At 37.8% G+C, this 17,078-nt stretch overlaps 1 protein-coding gene across 4 annotated transcripts in view; it reads right to left on the bottom strand.

Annotated features, from left to right (window-relative positions):
- Positions 1–17,078, bottom strand: part of SCLT1 (sodium channel and clathrin linker 1) — an 83,913-nt gene that overhangs the window by 12,560 nt on the left and 54,275 nt on the right. For all 4 annotated transcript variants that reach the window (XM_090036547.1, XM_090036550.1, XM_090036548.1 and 1 more), the window contains 5 exons: positions 16,270–16,341; positions 15,186–15,260; positions 14,398–14,543; positions 10,278–10,470; positions 8,999–9,195 (listed from right to left, as the gene is read on the bottom strand). In XM_090036547.1, the coding sequence (XP_089892673.1) occupies positions 8,999–9,195; positions 10,278–10,470; positions 14,398–14,543; positions 15,186–15,260; positions 16,270–16,341 (683 nt within the window). The remainder of the gene's footprint in view (positions 1–8,998; positions 9,196–10,277; positions 10,471–14,397; positions 14,544–15,185; positions 15,261–16,269; positions 16,342–17,078) is intronic.

Here is a 17,078-nt window from a genome sequence, read left to right as displayed (position 1 = left end):
TATCGAATAGAAGCTAAAAATACGTAAGATATTACATTTAGTACTGCATTAATGAATATCAACTAAATATTCATTAAATCTTAAACAGCTACTGATGTCTAATTGAAAACACTGTCTTTTAAATAAACAGGTTTTTTTTTAGAAGTTTTTAAATTATAAAAGACATGGACATAACAGTAAGACCTTTTATATAAGATTACTGAATCTGCCACTTATTTCTAAAATCCTAACCGTGTTTGTGAGATCACAACTCAGTGCTGCGGAGATTATAAAATAAACAGAACTTTAGGAACTGTATGAACAAGAGCAGAAAAACTTTTAAAAATCTTCTTTTTATGCAAATACCCTTAGAAAGGATACAAAAATATAATGCAAACTGTAATATAAAAGTCTCTTAATGGAATGTTTCCTGTGTGTGTAAGGTGCTAATACAGCTTTATACAAAACAAATTGCAAAAAAGGCCCTCCATTTACCAAACACTAAAACTATATTGAATCTGGATAATCCAGAATGTGAGCACTTTAGGAAAAAATCTGCATTGTAGTACAAGAGATGGTATTGCACTGGAGCATACAGTAATGCATAATTGTAGTGTCTTTTCTTGTGAACCATATCAAAGACTGTAAAACATTTCTTTGATGTTAAGAAAAAAGTCCTGTTTCTACAGCAGACAGTAAAAAGAGGAACAATCATTATTTTCTTTAGCAAATGGGTCATTAATTTAGAAGATTTATCACACTGGAAGTAAACCTGAATCGAGTGTATACAAAAGCAATATTAGCTTTTCATTATTCATTAATTATTTTATGTCATTCTTAAAGGGCTATCGCTTCAATCTTCCTAATCACAAATCAACATGGCCTTATTTTATGTAGGTAAGGGATGGGGAGATGGGAGACTACTTAGATGGAAACAGAGCAGTCAGAAATTTGAAGACAAGGAGGAAGAAGACTGCAATCTGGCACAAATATTCAAAGGCTAGTAGTAGGATTGAAGAAAATTACAAAGCCAGTTTTACTTGAAGCACTTTATACCTGATGTAAGGGTGCCATGATAATTGGAATGTTATAGAAAAAGTAGCAGGAACTGAGGTTAGACTGCAGGGGCAGGCAATTATTTCAGGGGGAGGGCCACTTACTGAGTTTTGGCAAGCCATTGAGGGCTGCATGACAGGCAGCCAGGGGGTACCTAACAAGGGTGCCTTGATTTTTTAAAAAAATGAGAACCGCTGGACTAGATGATGTAATAATAATAAACGTACAGAAAGGATAATCTTCCATTAAAAAGGAGGTGGACTTAACAGCTTTTTGTTTCCCCATCCCCCAGGAATACAAACACACATACATATTTAATTTTAGGCATACTGACACCACTGTCTTCATAAGACTAATTTGATGAGTAATATTGCACATCCTTGTGTTAGAAGGATTTGGTCCTAAATTTCTGTAATGATGCAAATTGATTTAAATACAGTTTATAGTGATTAGATTGAATATGTTTCTACAGAAGAAGTCACAAATGCTACTGTGTGATTTTGTTAAAAACAATGTTTACCTCGTTACTGTGACACCATTGACATTTTGTTTTAAACCCTTTTTAAAGAATCTTGGGTAATTTATCCTTTAGTACTAGCTGATGGGTTATGGAAAACAAAAGATTATAGTTAGAAGCAATTTTATACAGCATCCTTATTTTCTGTTCTCCCCCGTTCTCAAAATAGAATCTTTGTTCATTAGATAATGTGCTTCTCTTGCTTATTCTTCATGTGAATTCATGACATTTTTTTTAACATTGTGAACATAATGGTAGAAACTGATTTTGTGACATGTCCCAAGCAGCAGGGCAGGATTTAAAAGTAGGACACAAAAAGCAAGATCAGATGACTGATTATGAACAAATGTCTCGTTTTATGCAGCTGTCTCAAGTAACAACATAAAAGAAAAGGGAATTATTGAAAGTAAGTACACCTACCTTTAAATGATAATGATAATGTGAGATGACACTGGGTCTTTAAACTTCCCGTGAATTTGACTAATTGCAATACAATCTATCACACATTGATTCACTGTCCACAAGTACTGAATGGATTTCAAATGCATATTTTTTAAAAAAAGATAAATGAATTTATGCCTATGGTGCACTGAATCAGTGTTCTAATGCTGGTTCTAGACATTAAAATAAAGCAGCTTTTTGCTGACTGCAATCCTAAATTATTATCACTATGCACTAAAATTAAGGAAAACTTCTATCACCTTAGCTCCTACTTTCTACTTTTTTCAGTTCCTTTGCGAAAGTGTTAATTCCTTGCCTATCAAAAGGAATAATCAAAATGACTGTGTGTCATTTTTTCCTTAAATTGATATTTCAAGGATTGGAAAGGAAAAAAAAGCAGCGTATTATCATAATATATCCATCATCTCTCTGGAGACCTTGGATAAATGTGGTTTATGCTCTCAAGTCACAAGTAAACTGGTGGTCTTCATCTGGATCTGATTTGTACATGTTATGACACTACTACCTCTTTTATAACTGGAACCTGCAGGGGAACTCAGACAAGACACAACGTCCGTCTACATTTCTGGCTTTGAACCTAATTTTTCTTGCATTCTAAAGTTAAGTACCTTCATCTCCAAGTTACAATTCATAACCACCAAAACATCCACACACATATACATGCTTATAGATGTTTGTGTGTGGTGTGTGCAAAGAAGATGAGATTAAGTTTAAACATTAGGGTTGTGTGAAGCTTCAGTAGCCGATTCAATTTGAAGGAGATTCAGTCTGAGTCGCCGGCCAAATCTGAATTGAATCGGGAGACCCATTAAAAGGTCTGAATTGAATCGGAAGCCTTCCGAGATTCAGAAGGCTTGCAGTAACCAGAAACTCAGAAGAGGGAGGAGGATGGGGTGACCTTCCATACAGGTAGTCTTTGACTTATGACAGTTCGAGTTATGACAAACAGCACTAACAACCTTTGTAAATTGCGACCCCATTTCCAGGTTCTGACTTCATGATGTGGGGGACAGCTGCTTCCAGGTTGTAAGTCTGTTTTGGTGGATGGAGGGGGAAGGGAAGGGGCATGGGAGGGTGCAGATCAATGCCTCCACAGCGAGGGAGGGATTGAGGCTGGGGCTGAGCCAAGTTGCCAAGCCAGGGCGGGACTCAGGGAGGGGGGCTTCCACCATTACGCACCACCGCGTGATGCTGGTTTAGGAGCTGCTCTTCTGGTGGCTCCTCTGGCAGATCTCACTGCCGGTCCAGGAAGGCATGGGAGCGGGCGTGTGCCCCCAGATATGTGCAGGGCAGGCTGGGCCGGGCTGCACTCTGGGAGGCTAGCCCCAGTCCCCCACCAGTGGGCTGTGCTCTACAGGGTGGGTGGAGCCAGGGCTGTGCTCTGGGAGGCTAGCCCCAGCCTGGAGCACACCCAGCCCTGCCTCTGCGTCCTGCAGGGTGAAGCCGTAGCTTGTCCACAGGCCTATTAAACATGTTCTAAAATATAGACTCATACACAAGTAGGGATGGAAGGGATCTCTGCAGGTCCTATAGTCCAACCCCCTTCCTGAGGCAGAATTATCCCTATTCAAACCATCCTATACAAATCCACTGTCTAACCTCTTCGCAAAACTACACAGTCAACCCTGACACAACACAAGACATAACATCCTAACCTACCACAGGTAAAACAGCGGGGACCACGGTGACCAACATCCTGCTACTGTAAAGGTGGTTAATATATGTTCAAGAAAGCTAGGTTTTCCTTGTAGTTGCATAAACCTTACTTAATTTTGTACCATAAGCAGTCAGACCATAATATACTGAAAGACTATTATATCAGCTCAGTCCAAGCCCACTGATTTCAAATGGACTTTCCAACTGGTGATCAGTTTTAAAATGTGTTTTACCACACTGGAGTTCTGCCACTATTCTACTTAAGGTTCTTGCTGATTTTGTTACAAAACCATTGAGATGTTTGTCTCAAAATTATTTTACTTTTGATTGAATAACCTGCAATATTTCTTGGTTCTTGACAAGAGATGTTTTGAATGTCTAGAAGATATCTGCACTCAAAATAATTACACTAATATTTTAAAATCAACATATGAAACCTGTTAGTTTATAATACAACAAAGACTTTATTTTGCAGAAATTCTCTCTCATAAACACCATGGCTAATTTGTGCATCAATCACATTCTGTACTATATACCTTTGTAGGGTAGTGCAAAACCTGTAAAATATTTAAGTTGGCTTTCTATTTACCATTGTAGATGATATCTAATTACCAGTATTGTAATGGCACTTGTCAGCTTATCAGAGAACCAATCACAAAGAATATAGATGCAATAACAAAGTTCTTTATGTAAGTTTAAATGACAAACTTGTTTTAGCAAATTACTCCGATTAGTTTCTATTGTTACTGTTTTCAGATCACATCTAAAATAATTCCTTCCACATATTTCATAGAATACCTGATCAGAGAAAGAATGATAAACATAAACTATGAAATCATCTCCAAAAGGTGAAATCACTTGGTATTAGTATTAAATACACAACATCTGCCAAAATGATATAGGCTTTCCACATGGAGTGTGTGTAGATTTACAGCTTTTAATATGGAAAGAACTGAGTTTTTCCTCTTCTGCTCATCAAGGCAGTCCTGTCTGATGAAATAGCTATTACACCAGTAAATGGGATGTTAAATCTTTGCAGGATATTCCCAGACACTACTATATGGACAGTCCTGACACACAAATAGGACATTTTCAAAACAGGCTATTCATTTTTCATGCAGGTTCAAAGAAAAAACTATTTGTTATGTTTTTTTCAGTTTATTTTGAAAAATAATAAACATCAGCAATTTGATTTCAATTGAAGCTTCTGATCCATTATGGAAATGTTTTAATGTTCTAGTCCTACTCATAATAGCTTTGAGAGAGAAAGGGCACCTATACACATGTTGGACATCTGCTCCGACATGTGATAATCAAATCTACCTAAGCATGTTAATTAATGCACCCCAGCAGCCTCCATGTCATGTCCATTCAGAGTCCCCGTGCTTTAAAATGGCAGTGGGGGCGCTTGAACTAAAGCTTGTCCAATGATTTTTAGTTCAAGCACCTCCGCTGACATTTTGAAGTGTGGGATGATGAATAAACATGACACTCTGGGTGCTTTAATTAGAGTGAGTCTCAGAGCTGCTCTAATTAAAGCACCTCCCTCCCCGCCAAAGCATGTGTGTAGATGCCCAAAGTGTTTGTTTTCATTGGTCATTTCACTTTCCCTGGGTGTGCCTACACGTACAATTAATAGTACCTGTATCTGACGGTACTATCCGACAGTGCTGTCTACACTAAATTAGTCTACACTGGCCCAATTTCTGTGCATGTTTAGATGGTGAAGCTTTACTGTGCAGTAAATTAGTCTACTGCACAGTAAAGCACGTGTAGACATGCCCCCTTTCTGCTGTTTTTTTTCTCCTTAAACTGAAAGTTTTGTTTGATCATCTCCAACATTAGTTATGACCCCATATGTTGAGCTGTGAAAAATGGTTTCAGCATTTCTTTGTTTTTTGAAAGACAGGATATAGCCTAGATTTAATTGTGTAACCTTACTTTGCTTTGAAACACTACATCCATTGTTCTTCCGTAGTCAAACAGTGACATAAGACGATAAAAAAGCAGCTGCAAGAGTTGACTAATTACATTTAGTCAAAGCTATATTAATCTGTTAATTAATAAAAGCTTGAAAAACAAGATACATAGCTCATAGAAGAGCTGTGAGTTCTGAATTTAGTTTTTTTTCAGAAAGACACTTTATGTAAGAAAATCTGGAAAACTTTCCAAAATGAAGCACAGGCAGATTAAGAAAAGTATATAACAGTTACCCCATGAAAAGTAAAATCAGAATAAAATGATTTGAAACAGCATTCTATCCCCAAGCTATGGCAGGGTAAACACATCTTGAATGGTTTTTAGTAAAGCTGTTGCATAAGCAGCATTTTTTAACTTCTAAAACTAGATGTGCATTGATATATCAGTCGCATATTGGATTGGCACCAATAACAGGACATTTTTGTGGCCAATGTCACTGATAAGGGACAGGGTGGGGTGCCTGCTTTGGGCACAAGGCCAGGGGATGCACTGGCCTCTTCCCAGTGAGGGGCTGCGCGGGTGGCAGCAGCAGCACTGGGAGGGGTGGCTATGGGGTGGGCTATAGCCATCCCAAAATTCCTCATCAACTGAAGAAATCATATGGCTTTCTAAAACTTTCTAATCACTGTGAGTTATCTAAAGCTATTATAATGTTGATATTATCAAGAAACTTTAAACAGACATACCCCTATATACAACAAAAACCAATAATTACATACATGTTAGTAGGTCTTGCTTCAACCTCTCAGCCTATTTCTTTCTCCTTATGGACAGCTGCAGATACAAATCTTGTTCTAACTTTCATTTCTTTCTTGTTACTTCCCAACATTCCCTTTCCATTGTCTCTTCAAGCTATGGTATTTGGCCACCTTCCTTTTCTGCTGTTTTCCTTTGAAATCTATTACATATGCTGATCCTCCCTCAGTGTACACCCTTTCACTACTCATTGGCCAGTCTTAAATGCTTCCTCTACTCCCAGTTGCCAATTTACAAAAACTCATCCTAAATAGTGAGAAGTTAACTTGGCTCTTGTACAATAGAAATAGCCTTACAAGTGACACATTTAATGGTTATTCCAAAGTGGAAATCTTGTAAATTTCACATTTTAATGTTCCCCTTTAACACCTTGTTAAAGGAAAACTGAAGTTTCACAATACCTGAAACACAAACTTTTGTCTATGCTTTACACAGCATTTTCTTACATAAGATATGCCCCAAAATAAAACACATATCTTGTTTCTGGGAGCATAACATAGAAAAAAATAATTTTCCTCCTGGAAACACTGAGTGTCACTGTGGAGATACTCAGAGTGACACTCTGGAAAGTCTGAGTGAGGTAGAAGGAACTTCCTGGCATGGCAAGGCAGCAACAAGGCTAGGCCTCCAACTCTTGTAGGGACAGTAGCAGGACTGTTACTTCTTTAGTGTAACTAGCTCTTGATATAAATTCCTGTAAATTATGAAGGGTTGTTTCCACACCACAAGCTTCATCAAAATACAACATACTGCATACAGCTGCTCACTTGCCTTGAGCCAGCTCAGCTGCTGAAGCACAAGCTACAGTGCTCAGCCAAAAGCTACAGCTGTGAGAGGGTTAACGTAGGACTCCACCCTTTCTGGTTGCTGGGGCCAGAGACAAGGAGCACAGCATCTGTTTGCTTCTATTCCTCCCCATTCCAGTGAATAAAAATCAGCTTTTGTCACTGAAGACAAGCCCTTTAATTTTAGAGGAAAAGGTGTATGTTAGTAAGCAAATAAATACAGCATTGTAATTTCATAATTGTCTTCCTAAGGAAGAAATACATTATTACATATTATTATGAATATTTGAATATATCCTGCATTTCAGGAAGTAAAACAAGCTATATAAAGGAGTTTTAACTTCCTGTGTTTTGTGTACCCTACCCATTTTCCTAATGTGAAAACTGAATGCATCTTATCCACAATGAAAACATAGCCCAGTATACTTCCTTGTAACTGCTTAGAGAATGGACTGTAATCAGTAACACACAGAAAGTAAAAAGGTGCCATTCAGACTTTCTCCTTGTTTTCTGTATTTTTAAAATCTTAGGAACATGTAAAATGTTCTTGAGAGGTTGGGCGGATAACACCATATGTTAAAGAACAAGGCCTAGATAAATGCAGAATACGTAATACATCTGTTTGCTGAACTGATAAATCCAGTTGTTAATATTTTCATGTAGCCAAAAAAAGGAGAAACAATATATATAGCAATTAACTTAGTTGCTGGGATAGGTATTTAGAAATTAAGAGTTGCCACTTCTTGTACCTACCTGCAGATAATATAGGCAACTCACTGGGCAAATAGGTCTACTTTCCAAATCCTATTAATAGCAGTATTGGAACTAACAGGGTATAGTCAGTTCTACTATTGCTAACAGTGGAAGTACTAAGATGAGCTGTAAGATTAACCTTCAAAAGTATCTGTCAGAATTAACTTTCTGATTGCCGTATGAGTCTGACAGACGTGATTTTGTTTAACAATAAGAATGATGGAAGAACTGTATAAAACCTTGCCTAAAATTGCTCTTGCCTACAGCATAAGGTCCTTCACAAATTATATCTATCCAGAAAAGACAGAAACTGAACTGAATGGATTCAAAAGATGCTTTTATAACCTCATCTTTGAACACCTGGTATCAGAAGACAATACCCATGTGGCCTTTAACAGGCAATGCTTTTCAGAGCTTTCTTAAAATTTAGTGACAACCTGCAACAGAATTTAAGGAGGGTAACTTCAAGAAGTGTAAAATATAGTGGAACCTGGATTTTTCATATCCAAGTGGTTTATAACTTGCTTAATTAGGGGGTTTGCTGAATTAGGGAGACACTGCTCGTCTGTCCTGTGCAGGTCTTTTGTGTGGTACAAAGGCATTCCCTGTTAGTTTGCAAACCCTCATCTTGGCTAGTTGGTTAGGAATCTAGCCCCGAGAAGGAACTGGGTTCTACTGTATAGAAAATTTCATAAACCAGAGCTCAAGTTTCCTAAAACATGACAGTTTACTTGGAAAGAAAAAAAAACGTAACAGCTATTCTCTGTAATAAAATGTCAAACGTACACAATAGTGTTGTACCTTAGTTGAGGTAGAAAGCTCTAATTTCTATATTTGCCTGTCTAAATTTGGAACAGTGCAGACACTGAGCAAGAAGTTTCCAAACATTGCTTTTGCAGCATCTTTTGTTGGTCTGCAGAAAATGCAACATTTTCTCTGGACTGGATGTTTTGCTCACCATCCTTTATTTCCACAACATGTACAGTTTCATAATGATGACCAAAACTGAACAGTGCAACTAATTAAAGAAAAACACTAACAAGAATTAACTTACTTCAAGTTACTAATCCTGGTCTCTGTTGTTTCTGTCAGCTTCTTTGTTTCCTCCTTCCAGCGGTTTGTTGCTTTTTGCTGAGCTACCAAAAGACGTCTCAGTTCACCAGTGGAATTTTGGTTAGCATCTTCTAGCTCTTTCAGTTGGGCCTCAAATCCGTGCTCTTTCACTAAATGCTCATGTTCCATTGTGCTTATCTAGAATATGTCCACATAATACAAAATCAATGTGTCCAAATTCTACTTATTCTCTCAAATAGAAATATTTGCCTAAAACCAATTCAAACATGTAGTAGACTTAAAAATAAAGGATAATGGAGCTGTTACTCTGTCTTTATTTAGTTGTGTTCTACAAGTATTTTTATTTTTTCTCCCCTCAAATTTAAAGGTATGACTGCAGTTGAAATAGATATAGCCAAATTAACTTTAAACTACCTAGTTCAGGTACCAGTAACATAACAGCACAGAGGTCAGCTTGGGCAAGCCTGAGTATCTACCCGGGATGGAGGGCAGATTTTGCAGACTATATTGAACCCTGTGCTGCTAGAAGCTGTGTTCTTATCAGTATCTGGACAGCTAGCTTGGACAGATCTACATTTGGGTTGCCATGTGGAAGTACCATTAAAATGTAAGACTCTTGGGGAAAGGCTTACATCTAGGGGTGCACTGATAGAGATTTTGGGGGCTGATACCAATACCCAATATTTAAGGAGGCATATTGGCGATACTGATCTGATTTCCAATACAGTTGCCTCCAGCTGGTGAGTCCGTGTGGTGGAAAGGGAGGGGGAAGAAGGGGCGTAGTGGGGGGCAGATCAACGCCCCCCCATGGTGAGAGCGGGGGCAAGAGCTGCTCAGCCAGGGTTGGGTGGGCATGAGATGGGGTGGTGATGGGTTGCTGCATGGTGGAAGGGGGCTTGGGACAGCCCCAACCTGGGCCCATAGGGGGGAGAAGCTGTGACCTGGTCCCCCATCCAACCTGGCCAGGTGGAGAGAAGGGGGTATGGCTTGGTCCTGCAGGGGGGAGCAAAAAGGGAGTGTGGGTTTGGGATTTTGGCAGTGAGAAGGGGTGGCAATACTGCGACTACTCCCCTGCCACCAAATTTCCCAACCTGTGGGGAGCCCTGTAGTTCCACAGGCCACATTTGGCCCACAGGCCAAAGCTTGAGCACCTCTCCTGTACAGGGATCTCAAACATCTGATTTGGGTTAATAAATTCCATTCTCAGAGTGAGGCAATTATAAATTCAAGTCCATCCATTATTACTTTTTTTATAGTACCTTGAGTTTAGCCTTTTTTTGTGCCTCCATGGCAAATTTCTTCAAGTCCTCTATTTCTTTTCGCAACTGTTCATTTTCTTGCTGTAGTCGTAGCCTTTGTTCACTGACACAACCAGACTTTTCTCTTTCGGAATCCAGAATGCTTTGCAACTTACGAACCATTTCCTGGCAACGAGATATCTCTTCCTCAGTGCTAGAAAAAAACAATCGATTCTCACTTAATCAGAAGGTAAAGTCAGTCTTTATCTTTTTGAGTATCCTTATCTTTTGTCCATGGCTTTCAATTAAGAAATTTATATTTAGAAGGCAGAATTCTCATGTTTAAAATGCATAATGCTTAACACTGACTTATTTGTTAAGACTGGCAAATGTGAATTCTAGTGTGTGAGACTTCATGCTTTGAATATTTTTTCCAACTTCCAGCAGGGTCAATATTCAAGAAAAATAAGGAGGATCAAACTTTAGCATGAATATTTAGTTGAAATTTAAAATGTTCTTTTTTCTCAATAAAGTGATCACAGAAAATTAACTTTACTCTCTCCATCTCCAATAAACAAGACATGCTTTTGTTAAAACAAACTACATTTAAAGATGAGTATTTTTGAGCCATAATATAAAGGATGTTGAACTTTAAGTCCTGATGCAAGAGTCTTGAGGTAAAAAGTTCAGAAGACCTATTAACTCACTCAGCTCTGAAACTTGGACTTCAGATATATTGTTCCCATTTGCTATATTACAGCTTTACTTTTGCCCTATAACATTCCCTATTATTTTTCCCATGTCACTTATGATTCCTACCACAAACTTGATATCAAATACCAACACAATCCTCACTTTCCGATTTCTACTTCACTCCTGAGTGATCCCATCTTTTTTAGGTGAAGTACTGTCCAGTACTAACCACATTTTTTGCCTTGATAGCACTACAAAATATGGATTTTCTGTACAGGTTTGATGAAGGCAAACATGTCTGCGGCAAAAGAGCAAGCATAAGGTGATAGTAAAGACTTTCTGCAACGAAACAATTTATATAACGACATATACCAAAAAAGAGCAATCATTCACAGTGTATTAGTCTATCTGTTTCTGGACTTTGAATTACCATGGCAAATTTCCTGGTATACCCTAAATGTTTCTCCTCTCTGCTGACTTATTGAGAACTGGCATAGAGGGTGTAGAGACTTCACCTATTTTGATGTAGGAACTCTGTGAAGGGATTACAAGAGGCATGGCTACAGTGATATACAGGGTCTATCTTGAACCAGGCCACAACTATTCTGAGCCATGTGAGAAGCCCTTTCCCTTTCATATCAGACCTTGTAGTTCACACCAGTGCTATCCACAACATGCAGCCTATTTCTCAAGCAAAGCTTTCTAGAAATTGATCTGCAGAATATTTGGTTCTTGTCTACGATTATAAACAGTGGGCGTTTATATACATACTCCAGGGAGGGAAAGAAAGAGAAGTTTTAATTAGAGCAGTTCCAAGTGCCGCTCTAACTAAAGCCCCTGGAGCGTCTTGTGTATCAGTGTCCCTGTGCACTTCAAAACGGCAGTGGGGGTGCTTTATCTAAAGCTTGCCAAATTAGCTTTAGCTAAAGCACCCCCCACTGCCATTTTGAAGCACAGGGATGCTGATACACAAGACGTGAGAGGCTGCTGGAGCACAGTAATTGCCATGCTCCAGAAGACTCGATTAATCGAGTCTTCTCCAATATGCTGGAATTACAGTGCATTGGAGCAGCATCTCTACTTGTTTATAGGCATGCAGTGAAACCATGTAGGTACAGAAGGGCTAGAAGTCATGATATTGTTGCTGGAAAACACCCTGTGCCCAAAACCTTAATGCCATTTGATAATAAGTGCAGAAAGGGGCAGGCTAGGAAGCAAGGCTAGGAATTTCAGCAGGGCTGGCAGGGTCAAGCTGGCTTGCTGATGGGGACTGAGCAAAAGAGTTTGTTGTATAGATGGTTGGCAGGTACAGGCTTGAGATGGATCCAAAGGCTGATGCTACCTATTAGGGGAGAGACAGCAGAAAAGACTAAAAGGGGATGAATTTCATTCTGAATGTAGGTGCACAGTAGTTTCAGTAGAAATATGGCTGAAACATATTTCTAAGTTTGTAACTTGGACAGCTCATACCTTAGAAGAAAGAAAATTCTGAAAATGCTTCATTTGAATGTAATGTTCACTAGATTAGATTTATACAGTCTGTAGCAGTATTTCATTCTTTTAATCCAGAAACAATTGTAGACCTAGCCTAAGGGGTGGAAATATATTAGCATATAAAAAAATACCCAAAACAACACCACTAAAAAAATCAAGTAATCCCCTTACCCAGGGGAAACAGAGCTCCCATTTTAAGTGGTAAAAGATGCATCAAGCTTCTCTGAACATTGCTGTATTTTGCTCTCTGCTATAAAACATCCACTTCTCTTTCAATCGCTTGTGAGCACTTGGGCTTCACAACTCTTTGCTCTAGCTTCAAAAATGGTACTACAGCTAGCAGCCCAATTCTCTCAAGCATGCTTGAAACACCTCTATGTCATGCCTACTCAGATTTAGAGTAAGGGGTATCATAGGCCAGGAGAGAAGAGGAAAATGCTCTTTATCTTGTGACTTTTCATTCTAGCACCTTCCATTCACACAGTCTTCACAAAATACTTGCTTGGAGCCTAACCTTGTCATATGTTTGAAGCAAGTACTATCCAGAACAATAAGCTAACAAAGCTTCTAAGTGCTACTTCTTTCACACCATCTGCAGGAGAACCTTGATGTTAAAATATAGGGATTTCAAATTGCTACCTAAGCAACAGCCAAATAAAACATAATGTAGTACTCTGTGGGACGTTCAGACTATCTGACATAAATGGTTCTAGAATGAAAACTTACCAAAGACAATTTCCTTCTCTTAATCCAGGTAAAAAAAAAGATTCAGTCTATTCAGGGAGAATTAAAATGGAACCTACAGATTTCTGAGCATATCTTGTTCTGTAACACTTTTTACCAAACTCCACATCTACCTTGTCAGGTAGGCAACTCAAAATATTCAGAAAAACTACAGACGGATGACCCTTCAAATAGATTAATAGAGAAAGTCTGAAGGCTTCAGTGAACCTATCCTGTTGCTCTACAAACTATGGGAATACTTCCTTTAGAGGAAAAGTAGATTTTTTTCCTCTGCTACCAGCTCAACTGTTTCAATGTACATCCTGGCTAGGAACTGACTGGAAGTTAGTTCCTACAGCCTACCCTCTGTCTCCTCTTTCCGAAGCAGAAAAGGTCCTATCCTTCAACTCCTTGTCAGAGGCCAGAAGACCTTGAATTTAGTCATTTTGAAGAGAATAGCCTTAAAGCCAATTAATACAGACACACTTCTCCCCTACTGGGGGAAGAAAAAATGGTAGTGAAGCAAGAGACTGTTGAATAAAAGGTGAGTGTACAAGAGAATAAGGTCACAAAGCCATTAGAGGAAAAAATGTACTCATGTTACAGATGAACCTTAGGAAGAAACAACACTTAGCACATCACAAATCTTAAAGTGTCAGAGGGCAGGTCACAGTGCTTTACAGGGAGAACTTCTTTAAGGTAGAGTGCTACCTTAAATAACCCCCTGGTAGAGTTTTTGAGTAGTTGTTAAGGAGAGGAGGAGACAAGGCTGTGAGAAAAATAAAAATCTGGAAAAAAAATACTCTTCTTCAGTTGTTCAGTACAAAGAACTTACTCTCAGTACTGCAAGTGTAATACCAAAAAGGAACTAGCCTATTTTACTGGACAATAATTCTAGTAAATACAGAATGTAGCAATTCTTCTGCATTTTTTACATAAAGTGATTTTTCCAAACAGATAATACTGCATATTAAGATTATTAGTTACAAAGTTGACTTCATTTTTCTATTTTCTCTGTGTTATAGAATAGTTCTGATCTTGTCTTGAATTCTAAACAATGTTATTCCCGCTTATATTACTACAGTAGTAATGCTGTTACAATTAAACAAGAATAACAATAAGAAGCCTACTACTCTTCTTCCTGCTGCTTAAAAACATTATATGCTATGACACTTGAAGATTAGGTGGAATATTTAGTGAAATCCTAATCTGTAAAACATCTGTTACTCACTTCATTTCCAGATACTTCATTTTGTTTTGTGCTGACTGCAGACTCAGTTGAAGGTCATCTTTTGCACTTTCTGCTCTTAGGCATCTTTGGTGCAGTTCCTCCAGTTTTCTGTAATCATATTCATTTCCTTGGTTTTCACGGTATATCTGTGGACAAGGCTTTCATGTAAATATCTTACTTTAATCACATGAATGGCTATCAGCATACTATTGCTGTCTTTGTTCCATGCAGTTTTAGTAGTTGAAATAATGGGATTTCCATCATTACAACTGCTACTAAGATAATAGTTTTATAGATCTTGTAGTCAGTTAATTTTCTTGATATGTGGTCTTTAGTTTCAACTGCTGCTCCTACTTTTACTCACTGGATTATGTTAAACATTTTTCTCCTACTCCCCAGCTTTTACACTTCTCAAATATTTGTAAACAGGTTTTACTACTGTTTGTCATAACCTGAATGAAGCTAACAGGAACCTAATAAATATGTTAAGCAGCCATTTACTGGTTTAGGAACATCATCTCAGAGCCATTGCTCACAGTTTATTTACTATATCTCTAAAATGGAATATGAAATCCATTTTATTTAATTTTAAATCCAAACCCTGAAATTAAAAAGAAAAATTAAAAATAAAAATCTAAAAAGGACAAAACACAGGCATCATGGTATACTGTTCACCTTGCTTTAACAGGTATTACTCAGGAAAAAACCAATAGTAAAATATATCATAAACTAATTTAATAAAACAATAAAAAAAATTTGAAGTGCAAATGTGCAATTTTCTTTCTTACCTTTTCGAGTTCTTCTTCCACTGCTCGCTTCTCTCTAATAGCCCGTTCTGTTTGACTCTGCTTTTCTCCACATTCCTATAGAAAGCCAAGCTATATTTGTAATCCTTATAAATTCACTGGGTACTATCTAATTTATATACTGAATAAGACAGGGGATACTTAAATGCCACTATCTGAAACTACTAGCTAGAGGACAGACTGCAATGTCTTATATACAACCAGACTAACAGAATTTTTTTGGATGCAAAGGTTCTTATAAACTACAGTCTGCGAGTGAGTAGATACGGCACCAAAAGGATCACCTTACAGAAGCAAGAAAACAGTTTTGGAAAACCCTGTTGTTCTAGGTATACATTTTTCTATATCAAATTAAGCACTCCAAACCAACTGATTTTCATATAATCAACAAAAGGTAAGCATTAAATCAAGTGCTACCTCTAAATAGTATTTCAAATTCCTTACCCAAACCAATCAGGTGCAAAACTGTCTAAGTTGCAACTGTTTTCTACTGACTATTTTTCCTCTGTACCTGAAATCAGTCAGACCCTTTCTGCTGAATCTTTAAAAAATGCCTCTTCATGGAGAGATCAAAACTGAAATATTTCAGTCCACATGAAGACCGACAGTTATAAACAACTGAAAGAGCCCTGTATCAGGGATCCAAAGATTCCTGTTACTTTAAGGGGAAATCACAGCAGGCAAACTTTGCTGCGTAGGCAGGCAGCTAAGTAGGAAGTAGCTGCACTGCAAGAAGCTGGCTGTGTGAGGCAGATTCTAGGCAGCCTGAAAAGTTATGACACTGTAAAACAAGAATAGGAAGAACTGTAACTTTATGCTAATTTATAAAAAAAAAATCATTTTTATAATTTAAAATACATTTTCATTTAAAAAACAGAACTGGCATTTCATGGCTGCTGACAACTGACATCTAAATGCCCTACTGAGGGTCTCAAACAACTTGTTCAAGTCTCTCTAGATTTAGATTAGCAATTAGATAACTATAAGAGGGAGCATATTAGAATATAAAGAGGAATTCAAACATTTTGATGGTCAGGAATATTTTCAACAACGTCTGGACTTGTACCATTTGGAGAGCAGTAAGTTCTTCTGATAGTCGAGAAATCTGTATATTGTACTGTTTCCTTGCAGCTTCCACCTGCAATTAAAAACATAATAAAAACAAACAAAAAAATTTAACTCGCTCTACATGAACTGCTTTTCTGTCATGTGAAATGCATATGGTACTGGAATTAGGAGTTTTCACCAGTTTCCAGACAGGAACTTTTTGGAAACTATTTAGAAGATATGGCCTACATTTATGAATGGTAGCATGAATAGTAATTAACTTTTGTCAAGGAGACTTTAATAACAAGTTGCCTCTATGAAAGGGAATTGTGACACCAAAATAACCAAATTAGAGTTAAAATCTATTGTTTTTTGGTGATCAGAAACAAAAAAGGCATTTTTTCACTATATGACATTTCTGAATTAAGGAACAGTTCTCGAGTTTTTGGAGGAAGGAAAAAGATTTGGAGAGCATGTAATTGAATTTGAATAGGAAGAATATGTAATGTGGGAGACAGCAGTAACTATATATGCATTTTTAATAATCTATGAAAACTAGTTATCCAAATAGGTTACATATTATGTGAAGTTTTGTAAAATTATTACTGTTTGCCTATGTTGCTTTAATTCAGTGGGAACTGTTGGAAAAACAAACAAAAGAAACCTACAATAAAGTAGTTTTTTTTTCTTTTAGAAAGTAATTTTGTGAATGATTTATAACAGAGGAGTCAAAGACACTGCCTGTGGCCTGCATCTGGCTCCTGAAGCCACATCATCTGGCCCCCAGTGCTGACCCTGGGTCACAAATTAACTCATGTCACAGATGGT

The sequence above is a fragment of the Crocodylus siamensis genome, chromosome 2, assembly GCF_052110815.1.
Source record: "Crocodylus siamensis isolate JL-2025a chromosome 2, ASM5211081v1, whole genome shotgun sequence".
Taxonomy (NCBI): Eukaryota; Metazoa; Chordata; order Crocodylia; family Crocodylidae; genus Crocodylus; species Crocodylus siamensis.
Note: the sequence above shows the minus strand (reverse complement) of the source record. Positions and strands in the feature narration are given on the sequence as shown.